The sequence below is a fragment of the Idiotropiscis lumnitzeri genome, chromosome 5 (assembly GCF_059441095.1).
Source record: "Idiotropiscis lumnitzeri isolate Australia: NSW breed Sydney's pygmy pipehorse chromosome 5, RoL_Ilum_1.0, whole genome shotgun sequence".
Taxonomy (NCBI): domain Eukaryota; kingdom Metazoa; phylum Chordata; class Actinopteri; order Syngnathiformes; family Syngnathidae; genus Idiotropiscis; species Idiotropiscis lumnitzeri.
In genome coordinates, this window is record NC_142395.1 from 17,853,297 (window position 1) to 17,874,429 (window position 21,133).

Below are 21,133 nucleotides of genomic sequence, written 5' to 3' on the forward strand. Positions count from 1 at the left end.
CTACATTAAACGATAGAGGATTTGAAAACAAAATGTATCTATTCATTTGGGTATATAGTCGTGAACTATGCGGAAGAGTAAATCATTTGGTCATTTGGGGAATGTAATAAATTATTCTAGATATCTTGAATAAGATGAACAGTTTGAAGTTGGAATGATTAGAGAAATGTGGAAAATCCAGTGAATAACTTCGATTTTTGGCCCAAAAAATAAATAACTTATATATTTCATTGTCGTTTACCAGCACCTGGGCAGTACCTAACAGATTTTGGGTGGGGCGTATTATAAACTGGTGTGTGCAATCCAAAGGATTTTATGGTAAAAAAAAGTGCCTCATTTCAAGGGGATTGATTTTCAAGGAAAATGTGGAATTGTGGAGAAAAAAACTGTTGGAATTTGGGGAATGTTCCCAAGATGTAATGAATTCTGTGTTGAGAAACGTGGGCAAGGTCGTTTGCCTCAAAAACTACCAGGAATAATGAAAAATATAAAGAATTCTTCATCATCATTCGCACAATTAAAAAAAAAGGCATTGCTGTTCTAAAGGTTACTTTTTCGCATCACAAGGCAAAAAACATTTGAAGTGCTAAAAGAAAAACAGCGTCAACTTCTTCATGTCACGGCAACAAGTCAGTCGTCGAGGACGTTCCAGGCACGCTAAAGTCGGTTGCGCTCATTCGTCCGCCATGTTTTCGGCGACGTGGATGCAAACGGAAACGAGCACGTCCACTTGATGAAAGTTCTACTGAGCAACAGTGAAGGACATCCTACTTTCGTCTAGAGCACAGACACCCAACACATTGCTTATGTGCGCCATTGGTCGGTCGCGGAGAGGCTACATACAAGCTGGAGGAGGTTTGTGGTGTTGGTCCATGATGATGATGATGCGTCACTTTGGCACTTTGTATGTACACGCGGGGGAGGGAACGGATATGAACTCCATGAGGATGATGTTGTGTTGTTGTTGCGTGATATATAAGCTGTGCTGATTGCTACATTGACATCAACACGCTACATTGAAGGTGTCGTGTTGTGAACACAGCAGAACCTCCAAAGTCCAATTTGACAGGACACTTGGTTTGATGTTTAATTTTCCTTTCCTTATCTCCATTGTCATTTTTGCCATTTCATTTGATTCTCAATACAAATGATGTTTTCCTTTAAAGTTTTTAGTTTTAGTTGATTTGGAAGTTTGGTGTATTTTTACAGTCGTATTTGATATCTTAATAAATGTGTTTTTGGTTTTAGTTGTCCTCTGGTGCTTAAAATGATCGTTTAAAGTTGTTGTTTTACATGGCATTTGATGAATGTAGATGTTTTTGGAAATACACTTGATATAATAATTGTTGATTTTTGTGCATTGGATGTATTCCTGTTTAAGTTGTCTCTGGATTTACTTGTCTTTAGAATAGCATTTCATGATATCCTTTGTAGTTATTGTTGCTTTAATATGTTTTTTTTTTTGTTTATTTCTTTTTAAATTTGCACTTAATGTTTTCATTATTTCAGATTGTAATTCCATTAGATTATTTTTTTTCTTTATTAATACAAATCTTTTAAATGTTTTCCATTTTGTGATTTTGATGTTTTAGTTATTTTAAAAATTATATTTGATGTTCATATCTGATATTTTGCTAGCTTTTACAATAATTATAAATCAAATAGATTTCTATAATTGCTCTATTTGAAACAAACCTTTGTTTGTTATTGAATCATTATCACCCACCTCTGCACTTAAAAGTCCAGAGTTCAGTTCAGCGAGCATCCAACGATAAACTCTGTAGGTGTTTTCTTTTTTTCTTTGGCTCAACAAGAGAAGAATAGACATGAAGTGATGAAACATTCAAAGCCTCCAGTGTCCGTGTCATCCAAGTCACCACTTCTTTTTCCCATTACTTGTGGTTCCCTACTTTTTACACTTGCAAAACTTTAAAGTGTTCGTTAAAACAGTCAGCTTGGCCATTTTTGTCCAGGAACTGACTAATTCTACATTCATTATTTTCTACATGAAATCTGAACTTGGACTTTAGAGGTTCCACTGCAACTGTGATGGCCTTCTCCCTATTGTTTATTTCCATCAATTTCTTATGAATAAACCATGATCCACTGATAAAATCCATTTACGTTGAAACAAAATGTGCAAATTCCATATTCAAGTGTCACAACTTGTCATTTAATTGCTAGTTGAGTAGCTACAAACGATAAATTAGACTAATCTAATCAATTTCATCAATAGTTGATAGACTTGAATTATTATAAATAACATAATATTTTCTAATTAAAACATGTTCACATTAATATGTAATATATAATAGCATCTTATTTAAAGAATTTAATCTAACAGTGATTTTTAAACCTATTTATAATGCTTATATGAATATGTATATGGTTGGCGTCCAAATAAAAAAAAAAAAGAAGAATCTCCAAATTGTATGAAAATATTTCATGAGTCAGACCATTTTTTTGGTCTGCAGCCAAAATAAAAATAATGTGTTGTTTTTTTTCAGACAAAACTAAATGTGAAAGCTATTTTTCCCCAGTTAAAACAAATAAATGACTGTTTGTTTTCCTATCAGACAAACAAACAAAAAACGTTTTTTTTTTGCGCACCTAAAATATGGAGCTACATGCTTTTAATTGGACAGCAGCAATACTATCCTTGACATAAATGCTGTTAAGTTTGAAAAATAAAAATAATTTCAAGTATGTCCATCCTTTTGTAAAAAATGAAAATGATTTTAGTGCAACCTTTGTGTGCGGCGAAGAGGAAGATGAAGTTCTTGATGAGGAGAATCCTGCCAGGCGCGTCACCGTCGCGACTACAAGACCGACTCCATGTTGTCGGACGGCTCCTGGTCCTCCAGATTGAAGACAAACTTGGTCCGGCTGGCGGCGTCCGAGTGGGCCGCTTCCTTGCCCAGGCGGTCCAGAGTCATGTTGGAGGAGAAGAGCTCGGTGGGCGTCAGGTAGCCCTCGCTGCTCTTGATGTACTTCCTGTAGTTGCGCCTCAAGCACTGCCACGTGGTGGCGTAGAGCAGGAAGGCCGACGACTTGAGCACAATGGCGATGCTGACGTACAGGTGGCGGTAGGCCACGTTGTCGTACAGCATGCAGGCGCCCTTCTCGCCGCACACCGAGCTCCAGAAGAGACACGTTGAGTCGATACCCATGCCGAAGATCAGTGGCGGTGGGATAAAGCCTGGACCGGGGACCACAAACACAGAAAATACAGCATTATTGTGATCTCTAGCAGCAGATATAATAATAGTGGTATTTGGAATAACAGTCGTGATAGTTGCACCTCCAGTTGAAAAGATATTATAGGTTTATTTTTTAGATTGGCGTGCATTGGTGCCATACTGTGAATACATTTTTAAAAAATTTTGATAGGCACAGTTTTGTATTTTCTCTCTGTCATCTATTGCGACTCGCAGTTTACTGTCAATAAAATCAATATAATATGTTATTCAGGTTATTAAAAACAAGCGCAAAGTTGACCTTTTGCCTGCCAGCTTCATGTTAACGCTAACACATAATGGGAAACGCTAAAGACAGACAAACAAATAGCATCTATGTGGCATTGTTCTAAAACTGTATGCAAACATATATTTAAACACAAATGGTGCATCAACACATGTACACAGACAATAAGACAATACAATACTCACAGGCACATATTCTTTATCCTCTGCAAGCGACTTCTATAACTATACATATTCTTTAACCTCTGTAACAAATGACTGATACAACTTGAAGATAGATAAATACATTGATTGATGCTAATTTCCCGTTAGATTTTCACTGGGATATTACATTGACTTTTGCATGGAACAGCTTTGCTCTTTTAGCTCCATTTTCTTTTACACAGTGTAGTAATAGTCTGAGAAATAGTGTGGTGATATTATGGCAGGAGCCGGGCTGTAATAAGTGTATGGAAGGTAAAGTAAGGACTTTGAGTGCTTCAAAGTTGTGAGATGTGCTGCTGTGTGTCACCTTACCGATGAGTCTCAGGAGCAGGAAGAGGACCCCAAGGGCATAGGACTTTAGGTCTGGGCTCACAGTCCTGAAGAAGCCAAGACATCAACCAAGTAATAGTATTACTAGTTGTAGTAATAGTAGTTGTAGTATCAGTAGTGTAGGTGTCCATAAATCCTCTTTCCAAATTGGTGGCTACAAGCTGCGGCTTGTGACCTACATTATACCACTACACATTTTGTCCGTAGATTCAGCACACTAGTAGAATGAGTAACGTTTTTTTTCTCATTACAGCTGTCCACTATTGCATTATATACACTTGCAGGACAACTTGAGCAAAATAGTAGGACAATTACATGCTACTCGTGAGGCAAAACTGTGCCACAGATGACAACTGTGTGCTGCTCGCACCACAAGTGACATTATTAACTGGTACCATTTAACATCTAGCGCTTCACTAGTAGTACCACATGTCAACTGTTGGACATCGTACCTTCCTTTTCAAAAATATCTTTTTGTCACAAAATAAATTATTTGTCTGTTTCAAGTAATGAAACTAGATTTTGTTTGATTAATACTAGCTTGATATCAGATTTTTTGTGAAAGGATGCAATGGAACATATTACAGCAGTCTACAAGGCAAACGCAAGGCAATGTCGCTGGTTGGCAACATGGTGTCCATCAATCATGTGACGTGGATTTAACCAATAACAGCAGTGCGGTGAGTTCAAAGAGTGTCATTTATCTTCTACAACTTGGGTCCAAACGAACTTAAGTGGTCCCAGTCCTGACCTGATGAGGATGATGACGGAGGGCGTCTGGGCCATGGCTCCGATCATGCTGCACAGGCAGATGACGCACAGGAAAGTCAGGAAGGCCTGCTGGCAGCCTGGACTTGGACACTTGCCTGGCAGAGCCACCGCCTCCTCAACACTGCTTGAGATGCACGTGCAACCTGTGAGGTTCTGATAAACAGCACACGGGACCATTAAGGCGCCATTTTGTGCAGAGTGCAGGTAATTCACTCAATGAGGGCAAAAATATATACAATCCCCCCGTCCCCCCCAAAAAACAAAAACACAATAAACCTGTAGAAATGTGTCCATTATAATTCATTTCAAAAGCATATATTTTTCACTCTTGATAATGGAAACACTCAATGGACCGCACATGGCCCGTGGACTGTACCCCCTGCATTCGATGTAGCATTGAAAACAAGATCATTATACAAGGGCGAAAAAGCTGCCACCCACACCCGGTAGACACAATAGTTATACAACTTTTTCAGTCAATCAAATATGTGTTAGCGGCGCACCTACCAAACTGAGGACAAAGGAAACAGGAGGAGCTCTCTGACCAACTAGTATCTAATAAAATATGATCCACTATATTTCTCAATTGTGATAACATGTGTAAGCGTGAAAATATTGGTACTCACCCGTGTGTTTGAGTGTGTGCTCACTCACCGGTTTGGTGCAGCCGGCGAAGCAGGCGGAGAGGTAGGTGACGGCGTTGGAGCCGCACACAGGGCTCACCGAAGCTGTGTAACAGTTGCAGCTGCTGATGCAAGGAGACTCGGGTCGCTGCCAGTGCCGCAGCGTCCTGCAACGCACGTCACAGAAATATACGTATACAGTACATTCATGTGCATGGATCCATGCTGACCGACACAGGCTTGTGATCTGACTTACTCGTTGCCGTAGGCGACCGTCACCCCGGCGACAGGGCCAGTGTCGCAGCCCAGGAAGAGGAAGGAGACGTAGCAGGCCGTGGACACAAGGTTGACGCCCATGGCCATACGCACGGCGCCCAGGGCCGAAAGGTTCAGCTTCTTCACCAGGAGACCGCCCAAGAAGATGCCGAGGCAGGCGCAAGGGATGGCTGTCATGCCTGGAACCACAACCCCACCGCCGCGCTTTACGTCAGAAAGTTCCAATGAGCGAGAACGGGGGAGGCAAACGCCCCGCCTACCTAGTAGTTGATTGGCTGAAGAGGTGGTGAGGTTGAACTGCTGCTCCAGGTATTTGCCCAGGAAAGCAGCGAAACCGGCAACCACGGCAATCTCCATGCAGGCTGCCAGCGTGATGCAGCTGAACACCGGATTGGACAGAAGATGCCTGGTCACCCGCGGGATCACTGCAACAATCACACAACAACAATTCAAAATGGAGGATATAAACATTGACTAACATTCTTACGCCACATTTAATGTGTCAACACCTCACATGTGCCATATTGCAGCATGCATACGTCTGATGTAACATGTACCGCAATTTCCCATGAATAAACATTTTGGCAAATCCAAAAAAAAAAAAAAAGCGCAAAACTCTCCCCCAGATTTTGCACAAAAGTCATACAAACATTTTTCACATTTTCTAGACGTTTACCAGTGTCTGGACTTACATTCCAACATGATATTTCTTGTGTAATGTTACAAATTCAAGTAGTGTTAAATCTAGATAATATAATAACTTGTTGCGGATGTTTTAGTTCCTGTTTCCGATGCGATGACAGCAGAACAGTGAAATAAAAGCGTAAAAGACATTTAAAAGCATTATTCACGGGAAATTACGTTCGTAAAATTATGTTTACGTGTCTATAATCATAATACACCAAAAAAACGGACCGATCTTCTAATTGGGTCAATTCGACCTAGCGTTGTTTTGTACGAAACAGCCCAATTTTTGGGGTTGGTTTGTAAAAAAACTACCCACAAAGTTGGGTCAAATTAAACCAAGTAGTGGACCGTTAAATTTTTTACCCCAAAACTGAGTTATTTGTGACTCAATTGTTTCAGAGTGTGCCAAGACAACTCTAATTACATATTATTATTTACATATTATATCATTAGAACATATTTAATGTATGTACATTTAATATACTATATGGGATGCATATGTACTATTGTAAATGTAATCATTTTCCATGATTTTTTTTCAGTGCTAACATAGCATATTTCCATGATATTTCAAGTATGTACTGCACCTCTGAGATGCTGGCATACGGAGAGTCCGCTGTTCAAGTCAAAGCCGTGGATGCCCCCCCGTACTTTGTCCTGGTAGTCCAGGCTGAGAGGAGAAGGCAGCATGGCCTGCTCGCTCTCCCCGCTGCCGTCCAGGCCCTGCTCGTCCAGAGCCTGAGGGAAGCCGAACATGAAGAGGGCCGACAGGAAGAGTAAGGCACCGCACAGGAGGAAGCCCCCCCACCAGGCCCCGATCCAGCGAGGGTCTTCTGGGGTGATGTCTAGCTTACCTGAATGGGACACGAGGACCATGTTATGTCATTTGTTTGTACTGTATAAAGTATAATAATATATTTTTATGAGTGTCGTCATACAGTAGTGTGTCAAATTGACCCATAAAAAACAGATGAAAAGAAACTTTTTTTGTAGTTTGAGTGGTGTTACTAGTAGATTTGTTTGTCTGTCTTGACATATTTACATGTTTTGAGGGGATAAGTATTTCCCAAAGCAGGTGTTAAGATTTCACTGTACTGTATTAAATAAAACAGTGGTTACTGCACCTATTTGTCAGTTACCAACCCACTGGAAACAAAAATAACAAGCACACATTTCTATCCATCCATCCATTCTCTGTACTGGATGTATTTGGGAAAAAAAAAAAAGTCGAACTCACTGGTATCGATGAAGACGGCATCAACGTAGACTTTGGTACAGACAGAACCTAAGATGAAGCCACAAGCGGGCCCAAACACCAAGGTGGAAAATAAAATACCTGCAAGAGAACAACAGCGTGAATGCCAATCAGAGTGCGTTTCACCTTAATGTACAGCAGAGGGCGCCACTCAACCAAAGGCTGTGCTTAAATGATGCGAAACGGAGCCAGCCTTCAAATACACTCGGTGATCATGTACCAGTCTGTATACAATATTCTGGATGAGCTATTGAATTGTGGCCATTTTACGTATTATATCAAAGTACTAAAATGAAATCATTGTCTATTCAGATTTTGTGACAATTTTCTTGATTTAATTTATTTGAGTATTTACAATGACACAATACCCACCTGAATATACTTCTAATGTAACATATTGACAATGTGTAATGTATACGCCGCTAATCTACCCGTTTACATCAAATTTGGTATAAACCCCATTCACATCCCATTTAATGTGTATTTACCAACCTACCATATTTACACCATATTTAATATTAAATACCTCCAACCTACCACATATTTAAATTTCTGTTATGTAACACATTTATAGGAATCCCTTCTAATGTCGCATGAATAGCCTACTTTTATATTCACTGAATTATCATTGGTAAAAGTGTATCAATGTGTTCTGCATTAGCTTTTTGACCTTTGTAATTTTCAAAACCATATTGTCTCTTGTTGAGATGGATGTATTTGAACTGTGCGTAATGTGCAGCTCAATTATTTATGGCTACGCCCGCACCATCATAAATAATCAAACAGGAAGTTGTCTCAAGTTGCAAGTCGTCTGACCGCAGTGGGCCCACTAGTGTGATTGCTTATATACACTAACCAGACAATGATTAGGTGCACTGGAAACACAGGTGTGGCACAATTGATTTTTAAAGCAGACAGATGGACCTGGTCATTTAGTGATGAAGTTAAAAAAAAAAATCCTTACAGCCCCAAAACTTTCACTTTTGAGGGAAGACACCCCGCCCAAAACAACGGCGTGCTTGCTGAGACGGGGTTGCGTTATCAAACAAAGCAAGCCATTTTTATCCCGTTTAGTAATTTGGACAAAGGAGATTACTGCCTCACACTGACAATATGTAAATGGTTTATTATAACAATAAAATATTTTTGTATTTTATTAATTGAATTAATTATTTTATCAATTATTTGAAAAATTAATACCAAATTCTTTAAAATGTATCAAAGTGTCCATAAAAAAGATTTGTCAAAAATAAATAGCAAATTAGAACAATTGAAAATGAATATGCAAAATACTTTATTAAAAATAATGAAATATTTTTCATTATGAATTATAATTTAAACTGATTTAATCAATTATTTATTAAATAATCAAAATGCATTAAACGAAAAAAAAAATAATTTAATTTATTATTAACCAATTATTTTGCTATTGTATTAATTACAATAAATCTATTAACCAATAAATTTATGGGATAAATGAATTAAAACATGAATGAATGAACCCATCTACCACCTTTAGGAAAAAACATCAAAATTATTACAATAAATATTTAGGACTCCTTCAAATGCAATGAGGTAATTGACATGAATATGAACTGTATGATGGGTTGCTGTTTATAATATTTGGACAGATCTCAGTGTGGCATAAGAATGTAATACAATTGCTTGCTCTATAGTATTCCTTCTCATAAACCTCCAACGGCAAATGTACACAATTAAAGCCCCCGTTCAACGTATTAAATGTCCGTTTTAATTCAGTCGCCCGGCACTATAAAACTTGTAATGAGCACTCCGAGGCCAACATAAATCTCATACTGACGTTGCAGCAACATCCGCAGACGTGAGAGGCAATGAGTGGAATATGACACCGGAAGAATCAACGCGGGCCTTTATGAGGACATTGGAAAACACATTAGAAGGAAGCAGCACTATAAATCAGCAGTGCTATTACGCGAAATAATAAACACAATCACCTCGAGGATGAAACATAATTCTATTTGCACTGTGTACGACTGTATGTTTAAACGTCTAAGTCATTTCAAAATATGAAAGAAGCAAAAAAAAAAAAATAATAGATTACAGATTACAATAGATACGGATTCAACTGTCTCGTGAACAGATTTTTTTGGGTGAGTAAGTCCCAAATGTATGTGTTTTAGTGCAGGGCAACTTTGAACTTTCTTTTGTGTAAAACCCACCTATAAAGGTAAATTAAATCAAACCATACGTACTCTGTTTGGCAACAAGGAGCATTAAACAACTTTGTGCTGCTGTTTTGATTAGCAACAGGTTTGATGTCCTGATACTGACAGATACTGGATATAATCGATTTAGTTAATTTTAAATGGGCCTATGGTAATTCAGATGAAACCTTACGAACTTCGCCTGGGAACAAGGTGCTGTAAATGTGTAAAAGGAAGGGGAATTTGTTTAGATTCTACACTTGAATTCACTATGATTTTTTTAATTGGCTGATGGGGTAGCTATTAATGAGATCTGTGAATTCTGCCAGGCAAAAAATCTGTTGTAAACGTGACAAGAAAAAGGGAATTCATTTATACTCCATACTAGAATTCATCAAGGATTTTTCATTTGTCTATTAAGGAATTACAGAGCCCTGTGAATTCTGCCCGGCAACAAGATGACATCACTGTCACAAGCATTAGTTGAGCGCCTTAATGAATCAACGATGGTTTAGGTCATCTGCACAATTCATTGTTCTTATTTGATTATGACTTAATCTAAGCAGTGTGTTTTTCCTAGTCTGTAGCCTAGTGGTGGGATCCGTTGTTAGCCTACTATTTGTTCTCTTTAAAGACATCACTTTTGGCTTTTGTTGTCATTGCAGTGGTGGTCAGACATTTGCAGGTGGCAGCTTGACAGATTGTCCACTTGAATAAATAAGAGAGGGGGAAGGTCAACAAACAAAGAGCCTACAGGGAACTTGGTGATGAGAGACATTTGAAAAGGACAAATCACAGCAAGGAGGAAGATATTCACTCATTTTAATACTAAAGAAAAAAAAAACTGAAAATAAAAAAATATATAAAAAAATAATGTGATCTAATCATAATGCAGGTAACTGGGATGTATTGCATTTTTGTATGATACATATTTCCAATGTTTTTTTATTGATATTGATATTGTCATTGTCTTACATTTTCCGTATTACTCCATCTTTAAAGAAAAAAAAAACGGTTACATAGCTAAATCAATTCTATCAATGTGTCACATGTGACTTTTTCCTACTGCATCCATTATTGCGCAATTGTTATGTATCGTGTGATCATGAATATGGTAGGATCAACGATCTCACAGGTTTCTACAGGAAATGGATGTCTTTATTCATACTTAATTCCTTAAAACAAATAGAGGCGGGGGAGTTCACTGACGCAATTGCAGATGGGGCGCAAACACATCTTTGGAATAACATTAAACAGGATTACCTCTGTATTATAATTTTTAAATCAAGTAAAAGTGGAAGTCAAAACCAAATAAAAAGGACTAAACTAATTATCTTTAACGACATAAGTTGATATTTAGGACTGTGCAGGTAACACTTGGAGTTCCTGTCTGCTTTTTTTTTTTTTTACAGACAATTGGCCTACAGGGCCATCGTTGTAACTAAGCTTTGTGAACAAATGGCGGTGAAAAATGTGCGACATTAACAGGAAAAAGGGAATTTGTTTCCAATATTGATAAGACGCCACACTTTCTACAAATTCATGCAGACTGTTCCTTTGCTTCAGTCAATGCTGCTGTTTTGGTTAGCAATGTCGTTAACTTCCTGCTCCGGTTGTCAAGTAGATACGATTGATTGTTGTTATTTTAAAGATGCCTATGGGGACGTGGAGAAGGCTGTGAATGCTAAAAAGGAAAAAGGGTAAGACTGTAATACATGAATCCTTGAATATATAAAGTGCTATAATGACCTGATTAAATGAAGCTTCTCCTCTCATATCAACATAGTTGCTTGACACCAAATCTAGTCTTAAATGTGGCCTATGTAAAACTGCTTACATTAGCCAGTAGTAGCTTTGCGCAATTGAGGTGCAGTGGGGCAAAACACTACAGCAAAGCCCAAATGTAAGCCAAGCCGTTTTGTTGGATGCGAGATTAGCTTTAGCTACCAGCGTAAGCTTTTGATAAGCAGCACTTACTCGATTGCACATTGAAGTGTTCGAGGGAAGCATGTCATAGAGATATTACAACAAAAAAAAACAGGGAACTGTTTTGAGATGAAAGTGCTGGAAAGGAAAAAAGCTAATGAGGTCGATGCACGTTGCAAATAACTGGGGTTATGACTGATTAAGAGCATTATGGAATGTTGAGGACGACAAAGGTGCTGGCCAGTGGTCATGTTGTGTAACGAACGCCACAGAGGGATGGGGTCGCAGTAATCATTTCACACGGCAGCACTCAGCGGCACGCTGGCAAAGGTGCACCAATGAAAAGCCAGGCCGGGCCGAGTGCTGAGTCAGCGTCCGCTGCTTTCTCGGTGCAAGCACTCCAGCGGAGTGCAAACATTTTGCTGCAGTGGCCTCGCAGCGCTTCATTACACGCATTACGGCCGGGAAAGTGGAGAAGGAGAGATGCTGTGGGTTTCTTGTGTCCACTGTAAACAAGTCTTTTGTAGCTTATATCTATTGCACTGTATGAATGTCATATTTTTAAACAAATACCGTATGTGAATTGTATCAAATGTTTTCATGCATTGTGAACAATTATCGGCAACGACCATTCATGGCACACCTATATTCTGAAGCTGAGCCATGATTGGTCGTTAGCTGAGCCCTGAGCAACAGTGATGTCATTTTCAGTCGACTGAAGTGAGAAAAAAAAACGGAGGCTCCCTGACATGGCTAAAAACAGGTGGATTTTTTGGTGTAACTCATAATGGACAAACGCAATCTTAATCACAATGCCATGTTTCGACTCGTAAGACTGCATAGAACATTTTCCGTAAATTATTTTTTAGGTTTGACATCCCCTTTAACAATAATAATAAAAAAATGCTTTAAAGCAAATAAATGTGTCAGGTGGACCAGAAATATGTTGGACAGTGGCTCAATGGTTCATGAAGATTAGGACAGCCTGAGCCTCTCCCATGAGGAACCTTCCACCCGGCCTTCTGCCAACGTGACCCAATTGTGTATAAGGAGACGCATTTTAGCTCGTACTAAACCGATGCCGGATTAACTGGACCATTTAATCAGAAGTTTCACAAGCGGACTTTTATGGAAAGCTGAAGTACAACGTTATCGTGTCATAAATGTTTCATTTGTACCAAGACTAGGTCTGCAACTCAAATTGTATTGAATTGGAAAAAATCCATTCCAGTTCCCACAAAATATTCCATTTGAAAATTAATCTTTTAATTTAATCGGTAACTGAAGCACACTGGAAACTTGAATTTTGGCTCGTCACACAAAACAAAAACGTTGACCAAAGGACAGTTTGTAATTAAAAAAAAAAAAAAGAAAAACATAGCAAATTGGGGCTTTCCTAAGTCCAAGGACTGTCGCAATGTATTGAAGGGCTGCTTTAGCAGAGGCTGAAGGATGAGACAGCACACTTGTTTAATGGTGGGAGGTTGGACCAGCAATGCATCAGACAGGAGGGTCACTTGTCTGAGCTGGAGGTATCAGTCACTACCAATGACAACAATCAATAATCCAATTACTATGTGGTTTCCTCACAAGAGCAGCTTGTGTTGGCGCTTTCTACACCAGGCCCTCTTGAATGGACAATGAAATCTACAAGAGCCCATCTTGGGGAAAAAAATAAGGGACACAAAGCCAATTAGTGGGTAAAGATGGCCATTTGTTTGCCAACAGCAGACTCCTGTCTTGGTGAAAAACATTACAATTAGGCAAAGACAACTGCCGTTTGTATTGTTGAAGAGCAGGACTGCTTTTTATTTGACTAAAACAACAATAAAAAAGTAAATAGTTTGTAAAAGTGATGTACATGTTTTCAGGATACTTCCAAGGTCATGGAAGATGTTTAAATTAAATTAAAAGGACTCTGTCTTTCGCATTTGTTTGTTGGTCGCTCCTCCAATACATTTCTATAAGTCAAGAAAATACAATCTGGAACACTATATTTTTGTTTTACGCTTCTTATCAGGCTGCTTTCAATGTCACTTGAATGGCAAAAGAAAGAAAATCAAATTACAATTATATGCATTATATGCAGATTTGCACAAAATCAAATGGATTTGTAATTTTTTTTCCCATGGAAGATCATTTGTCATTTTATGCGAAACAGTACTGAGGGGCTGAAAGTAGCTGGGAAAGGAAGGAGAAAGTTGTGAAAGAAGCAGGGGGAAGGAAGAAAGGATTAAAGGATGCTATATTGGACGGAAAGGGAGGCAGGAGGGGAGGATGGAAGGAAGGAAGCAAGGAAAAATAATGGTGGAGGAGCAGAAGGATAAAAGACGGAAGAGGGCTGACAGAATGAAATAAGGATTACGTGATGAAGTAAGGGCAGAAGGAAGGAAGGAAGGAAGGCGGATGGAAGTTAGGAAGGCACAATAAACCAAACAAAAGGAGGAGCGAAGGAAAAAAGAAAGTAAGGATGGACACAGTTGGAAAGAAGGATGGAGCAATGGAGAAAGGATGATGAAAGGAAGCATGTGAGGAAAGATGGAAGGAAAGCAGACGGAAGAAGGGAACACGAATGGAAGGAATTAAAGCAACAAAGGAAGTAAGAAACCGCATAACAACAAAAGACAGAAGGAAGGAATCAAGGTTATATGAAAAGATGCTAGGAAAGAAGGTAGAGACGATAGAAGGAAGGCTGGAGGAGGAAAGGAAGCATTGAAGGAATTAAGTATAGTGTGGGAGGAAAGAAACGAGTCGCAAATTTTGTATTTCATCTTGGCACATCAGAGTTAATGAGACCATGACTGAAGAAAGAAACAAATTGATTTATGAATGTGACTGTTTGACCTTAATAAGGAGACACACACACACACCGAGTTGACACAGGTGCATTGTGGGCGAGCTCCTCTCAATTGCTAAGTACTAAGTACTTGCCAGAGTGTTCCCGGTGGACTAAATCCCGCTCAGAGACGGCTATCGATCGGCTGGGCGCCCGCAGGCAGCCTTCGCTTCTCGGTACCAAGTGTTTGTGCTTAATATTTAATGGTGGGCTGCCGTGTTTGCTAAACAACTCCTAACTGCTTCTGTGTCACACTGCATTATTCAGAGGGTTAGCTTTCACGCCAGCCGTGTCTTGGCGCTCAGAGATCCGCAAAACAACGCCGAGCGGCTAAAGAGCCATTGTTAAAAAGAAGGAAGGGGGAAAAAAAATGAACGAGAGGAGCCGGGTGCAATTAAAGGGCTGCAGCAGAGGGACGGTCATGGTATGTAGAATATGAAAATTTTTTCATTTTAATAATAATAATGAGACTTAACACAACTGCACTACAGCAAATTTTAAGATATGGCTTTATGTGTCCCTAAATACATTTTTGATTATTTAAAAAATGCCTTTACTTTTCTGTAATCTGTCAGGGTTTTGAGATATATTCATTCATTTTTTTAGGTGCGGCTCACAAAAACTTGCGCAATACAGATTTTATCATTTGTTGTAATTTATTGTTAAACATTTAAGGATAAAAAAAAAATAAACATCTGTTGCTGAATCTAACCCTAACCTCACTCAAAAATGCATTATTATTAATAGTAGTAGTAGTCTCAGAAATGTTTTAATCTGTTTAAAAAATTTGTAAACATTTGTTGAACAGTGTATTTCAGTCTAATTTTTGTAATTGTATTAATTTTGAATTAATTCATTACAATAACCTAATTATTTTATCAAATCAATCAATAAATAAATAATCGTTATGTCTTACGTCAAATTGTTTTTTTTTTTTTATAAATAAATGAACCAATTATTTCTGGAGAGAAATAAATAAAATACTACTCATGAAAAAATAATCAATTTCACCAATATTTTCATTTCAATAAATTCAGTAAGTAACCAAAAGCTCGATTCGATAAATCATGTTAATCTACCAATTTTGCTCTTCTTCAAGCACATCAGCTTTGTGTTCAAATAATTCTCGCAAATTAGTAAATTTACCACTAAATTGAGACAAGATCATAATTATTTCGACATTCATACTTTTTGCGAAACTTTGTCTAGTTCAAAATTTGTACCCTTCCTCAATAAATGTTTGGAAACCTGATGTAGACGGAGATTTGCAACATGATACGTGACATTTATTTCATTTCCATTCTATTTGGTCTCATTGTGATTCAGTCCCTCCAAGATGAAAAGGAACATGAGCATCCTCATTCGCTGTCTGCCTCTGCACTGTTGCCTTAGCAACTTTGGCAGACAGGATGAAGCGTGTGTGCGTGCGTCCTTTGTGGAATTAAGTGTATAAAATATCTGGCAGACGATTATCTTAGCTTAACATAAAACTAAAAATGATGAGCACATCCATTTCCTGTGGGGTTTTAGTGTGTGACTTTGAGCAGACAAAATACTACAATCGAATTCGGTTGACCCGCCAACCAAAGCATTTCATATTCACAGATTTTTTCAAAAAAGAAATATTTTCAAAATGTTTAAAAATAATTTAGGGGAGGGGTTCCCCTATTTTATTATTTCCTCTCCTTCCTCGTGGCAAAGATATTGACTTTTAATCAGATTTTTTTTTAAAGAATTTTCGGCGCTTCAAAAAAAAAAAAGCATTTCAATAGATGTCCATTATACGCAGATTTTTCCGAAAAGCAGGGCTCGACTGTATATCATGTACAAGGTCTACTTATTTGTGTGCTTGTATATAAATGTAATAAATTATGTTTACTAAGATTTTTGCAGTTTAATTTATTTTACAAGTTTAAGTTAACTATTTTTTTAGAACAGATTCGTTAGTTTTTATTAGTTTTAGCATTATTTTTATTTTTTAATATATTGATTACTTGTCACGTGCAAGATAAAAAAAAAAAAAGGTCACCAAGTATTGTGTTATCCAGTAAAGAAAACTACAACTCTCAAAACCACAGTTTAACCTTCCATCTTCTGCACGGACAAACAGCAATAACGATATAAATACATTTAAAATGAATGAAGATATTAAGTGACAACAGGGGTGTAAGCCCATAATTTTTCAGTGGGCAGGCCGTTTATGCGTTCTTACGTGTATGGCAAACAATTACTTCTCTGTTGTCACTAGCACTATATGACTTACTCCCTTCCTCTGGCAAAGCTTACCTATATATAGAGAGGAGTCCTTCCTGTGAACGTGGTCGTCAATGTAGGACACCCCCAGAGGCTGCACAGGGGTGGCACCAATACCGAGCAGCACCTGGGCGCCGATCAGCAGAAGATACATCATGTTGGTGTTGGCCCGGTCGCCGCACTTATACGCCGAGTCGTTGTTGTCCGAGCGCGAGCTGTTGGAGCACACGTCGCGGCCGTCTTCTGCATGCCATGAGTCGCCGGCATCATACTCATACTGGTGGGTGAGGAATTCGGGCAAGGCGGACAGAAGCGCCCCCAGCGCCATGACGATACCGCCGCAGCCAATCAGCCGCGGCCGGTGAGCTTTGGCGCCGAAGTAGCTGACGAACAGGATGAGGGCCAGGTTGCCGATTTCAAAGCTGCTGGCGATGACCCCCACGTCGGCGCTCTGCAGGTTAAAGCGCCTCTCCAGTGTGGTCAGGACGCTTACCTGGCGAGAAAATGGAGAGAGAGAAGACCAGTTGACGGGCAAATTGGAACTCCAAAGGTCAGCTGTTGTTGTGCTGAATTACTTGTGAGGATTGGTGGGAAGTAACAAAGTTTAAACACTTCATTGCTTTGCTTAAGTACTACAGATTTTCAGGTATCGGCACTTTGCTTTAATATTTATTTTTCTGCCTTTTTTCCCCCTGAAGAACTGATAACAGATTTCACTACTTCCTATTCCACATTTAATCAAAAAAGGCTTGTTACTTTTTTTCTTAGTCAGATTAAGATCTCGGTGACTTGTAAACAAGAAATAAACGTACAGCAGCAAGATGGAGGCACCTGATCCAGGCTGCATCCAAACAAGGAAACGGCATGGGAAAGCTCGATTGAAAGCAATTGTGTGTAATCGACAGCAGAAATTCATTTTTTTTGTTTTTACTTTTGTACATTTCAGAGTTAGTACCTTTTTAACTTGATGGATCTGTACTGCAAGTACTTTTCCAACCTCTATTTGTGTCCTGATTGGCTATCATTCGTTTTCAAGTCTTCATCGATTGGAGTCTGTGGCTTGGGCTAATTCACGGTTGACCACACACATAAAGCTTTGCCATTATAAATATGGAAGATATTTAACTTTTACGATTATTTTCTGAGCAGATCACGGAGATAAAATCTCAGCACGCTTAAGAACACCGCAATATAATCATCCATCAGGATCATCTATTCGAGATAATCATGCTTTTGCAGACTTTAATTGCAAAGGACTGAAATTTGCTCAAATTTGGCACGATCTGGGTACCCTTCTTTAAAGGTGTTCACCGGCATTTCTATTTCTTGTTCTTTTTTGTATTTTTATGCAGTCTGTATGCCCTGTGGCACCATTTGTCTCTCGCAGTTTAGTCTTCGTACTATGACAGTTTTGCGGGAAGTGTAGTGTGTTGGTCAGCTACACACACTCACCCATTTTTCCCATGTCATGTGGACTTGCTCACATTTTAAAAATGAGTATGAGTCTGCCCGCTTAAGCAACTGTGGCGTTTCATTGTAAAGACGGTCCACTTTTAGTCTGATTGAAACCAACTTGCAATGAGGTTTTGCTGCTGTCCTGTGACGACCTTCAGACATTCCAAATGTTGAGAAAATGAAGGAACAGAGCAACAACAAACAAAATCATCTGCTCTTGAAAGAGAGACAGAAAATAAACAGACACCATTCAATAAAAGATAAAAAGTTTGGGGAAAATGAACAAGCGAAGTGCACTTTTGATTTAGTCAACGTTCAAGGACGAGCGTGCATGGCTGCAAAATGATAATGCAGTTTGAATTGACATTTCAAACAGACACAGTGCTTCCATTCCTCAAAGTAAGTGTGAGCCAAGGTCAGCACGCAAACAAACATGTTTTTATTTTATTTTTGGGGGGGTGGAGGTTGTTGTGGGGTGGTAGGGGAGGGTGCTTGTTGGACCTCTGTCACTAAAGTCTGCAAAATATTTTTAAAAATTGCTAAAAGCTAAATGGGCGGAAAGATCACAACAAAAGCATGGCGGCATACACACAAAAAAATGGGAATGATGAATCATTTCTCTTTCCCATCTTAACGTAGCTGAGTAACACACCGCACTGATTGTGCTGAAGTGAACAAACGGAAGCAAACAAGACTCCAAACACTGGTTGCAGCCAATTACTTCGGCTTTCGACCTGAAAGAGACTGCGCAAGTCAATTTTTATGTCCATTCATCGCTTTTCTGTATGCAGTGGTTCTTAACATTTATTTAGTCGCAGCACCCCACCAAACGGAAATGTCCAAAATCAAGCTCCACAACCTAGCATAATTTGGCTAAAAATTTGGGTTTAAGTATAATAGCGTTTTTGTTTTATGTTATTGGGCTTGCCCATTATTCGAAGATTTACTTTCTTCTGCATCTGGGTTTGGTTCCTCACCCCCAACAATAGTGAGGGTCCACGAATCGGCATTGCACAATCAGTATTTTGGAGACGATCACAATCACAGAAAAAATACACAAAAACGATCACAGATCCTAATCCGATTAGAAGATGGAGTAATCTATCCAATCTTTTTAAACAACAAACCTGCTATTTGCGAGGGTTTGGGACTGGCCGAACCATGAATAGGCAACATTTGTGTGCCCAATGAAATTCATTCTGAGAAAATAAAACAATTAAACCCTAACAATTCTCCATAAAATGCTGATAAACACTCAATACATGGAAAATGGGGGTGGGTTAGTTGAGAGGTGCGGTGCACCCTGGACTGTTTGCCAGCCAATCGTAGGGGAGATATGCACCAATGATCATTCACAACATTGAATAAGAGTCTCTAATTAAAACAACATATTTTGGGAATCTGGTGCCAGTTTTGATTCTGGCCCATAAGTGAAATTGTTCCTTTTTGGCTGCGTCCAGACTTTGGACCCTCTGAACCTGCTGATATAGGCCCGCAGTGCATATAAGCGACATCCTGCACTAGACCGGCAGGTTGTAAACCTCCTGCAAAGCGTCGTTTGGAAACAACAACAAGGTGGAGAAGCAGCGATGCCGCTACTGCAAAGGCCTCGTCTGCCCGTTTGGTGCTCATTCTAATGACTCGATTGCGCGGCCTTGTCTGCGCGTTTGAAGGACGCGCACACAACACAAGCAATGTACAGGATGACGAAGAGGATGACGAAGGAAGTCACTCACCAGATAGGCGCCCACGGTACCCTGCGCCAGCATGAGCGCGCATTCCGACACCAGGAAGATCTTGATGTTGGAAAAACACGAGGTCTTCTTCTGGCTGACGTCGTCCTGCTCTGGGTCATCGTCGCCGCCGCCGATGCGCTCGCTGCACATCTGATTTTTCACCTGCATCTCTGCAGGCAGCCTCAGGCTCCGCGCGGCCGCAGAGGGATGGTCAGATGTATCCGGGCGGCGATCATCCGGCGCCTCGTGGACCTCACACGCAGCAGAGAGAGGGGCGAGAAGCTCTCTCCGGGCTAGAGGCGCCGACTTGGACCACTCGGCATCACGCGCGTCACCGGTTCGATGTCAGCGACGCCGTCTAATGGTCGATTCGCCGCATCCGCAATGTTACAACATCGCCATCCGCAGGGACCGGTAGCGACTGGTCAGGCCGGGTACGAGCTGCATTCTCCTGCGTCCTCCAGGCGGCCAAAGGATGACGATGCTCCGCCCACCCGTCGACACGTGCTCAGCTCCTGCGCCTCCTCCTTTTCTTCGTCATCATCGCTGGTTTACCTAGTAAGACCACAGGTCTTACTGTCGATATTTGCAAGTGCGCGCAAAATTAACAGCGGGCACTTCAATAGATAGACCTCACATAAGGTAATGAGGTCCAACATACAGTCCATGTATCCATAAAATAGTGGTCTGGTTGTCACCTGTGGTCATCTCACATTTTACTGTTGTTGTAAAGTCACTATGGGGCCAAATCATTTGATTGTGATGTATTTGATGACGCGCAAGGCAATCAGAAAAGGTTTTAATTTTTTTCTTCTCAACAACGGTCGTTTGACTTTGCTGGAAGGTTTCTTGGTCTTCATGGTTGTTTTATGTTGGCTCTCACACGTGTATTAGAGTGACTCCAACTACCAGAGGCAGCCCCTCCAAAAGAGCATCGAGTTTTTTCAATAGCTTGGCCAATAAGAAGGTTTCTGCTACTGATAAATAGTTGATAGTCTAACAACTTGTTCGAAGGTCTCTGGAGAGGTAACTACATGGAAATTCTGGCCAGATTCCTTGGACAAGTTATTTTGGTCCAGTCATGACTCATGACCAGCCAATCTAAGACCATCACAA

At 39.7% G+C, this 21,133-nt stretch overlaps 1 protein-coding gene across 2 annotated transcripts; it reads right to left on the reverse strand.

Annotated features, from left to right (window-relative positions):
* Positions 1 to 96: 96 nt before the first annotated feature.
* LOC148337112 (solute carrier organic anion transporter family member 3A1-like) lies at positions 97 to 20,554 on the reverse strand. 2 transcript variants are annotated; one of them, XM_088297132.1, is made up of 10 exons: positions 20,018 to 20,552; positions 16,860 to 17,319; positions 7,611 to 7,709; positions 6,961 to 7,227; positions 5,947 to 6,111; positions 5,667 to 5,865; positions 5,442 to 5,577; positions 4,768 to 4,940; positions 3,999 to 4,063; positions 97 to 3,199 (listed from the first exon to the last, which is right to left on the reverse strand). In XM_088297132.1, the coding sequence occupies exons 1-10, from the start codon at positions 20,183 to 20,185 to the stop codon at positions 2,820 to 2,822; spliced, it is 2,112 nt and encodes a 703-aa protein (XP_088153258.1). In that variant the 5' UTR covers positions 20,186 to 20,552; the 3' UTR covers positions 97 to 2,819. The 2 variants fall into 2 exon arrangements, with proteins under 2 accessions (XP_088153258.1, XP_088153259.1); XM_088297133.1 differs by lacking the exon at positions 7,611 to 7,709 and having other exon boundaries at positions 20,018 to 20,554.
* Positions 20,555 to 21,133: the final 579 nt, after the last annotated feature.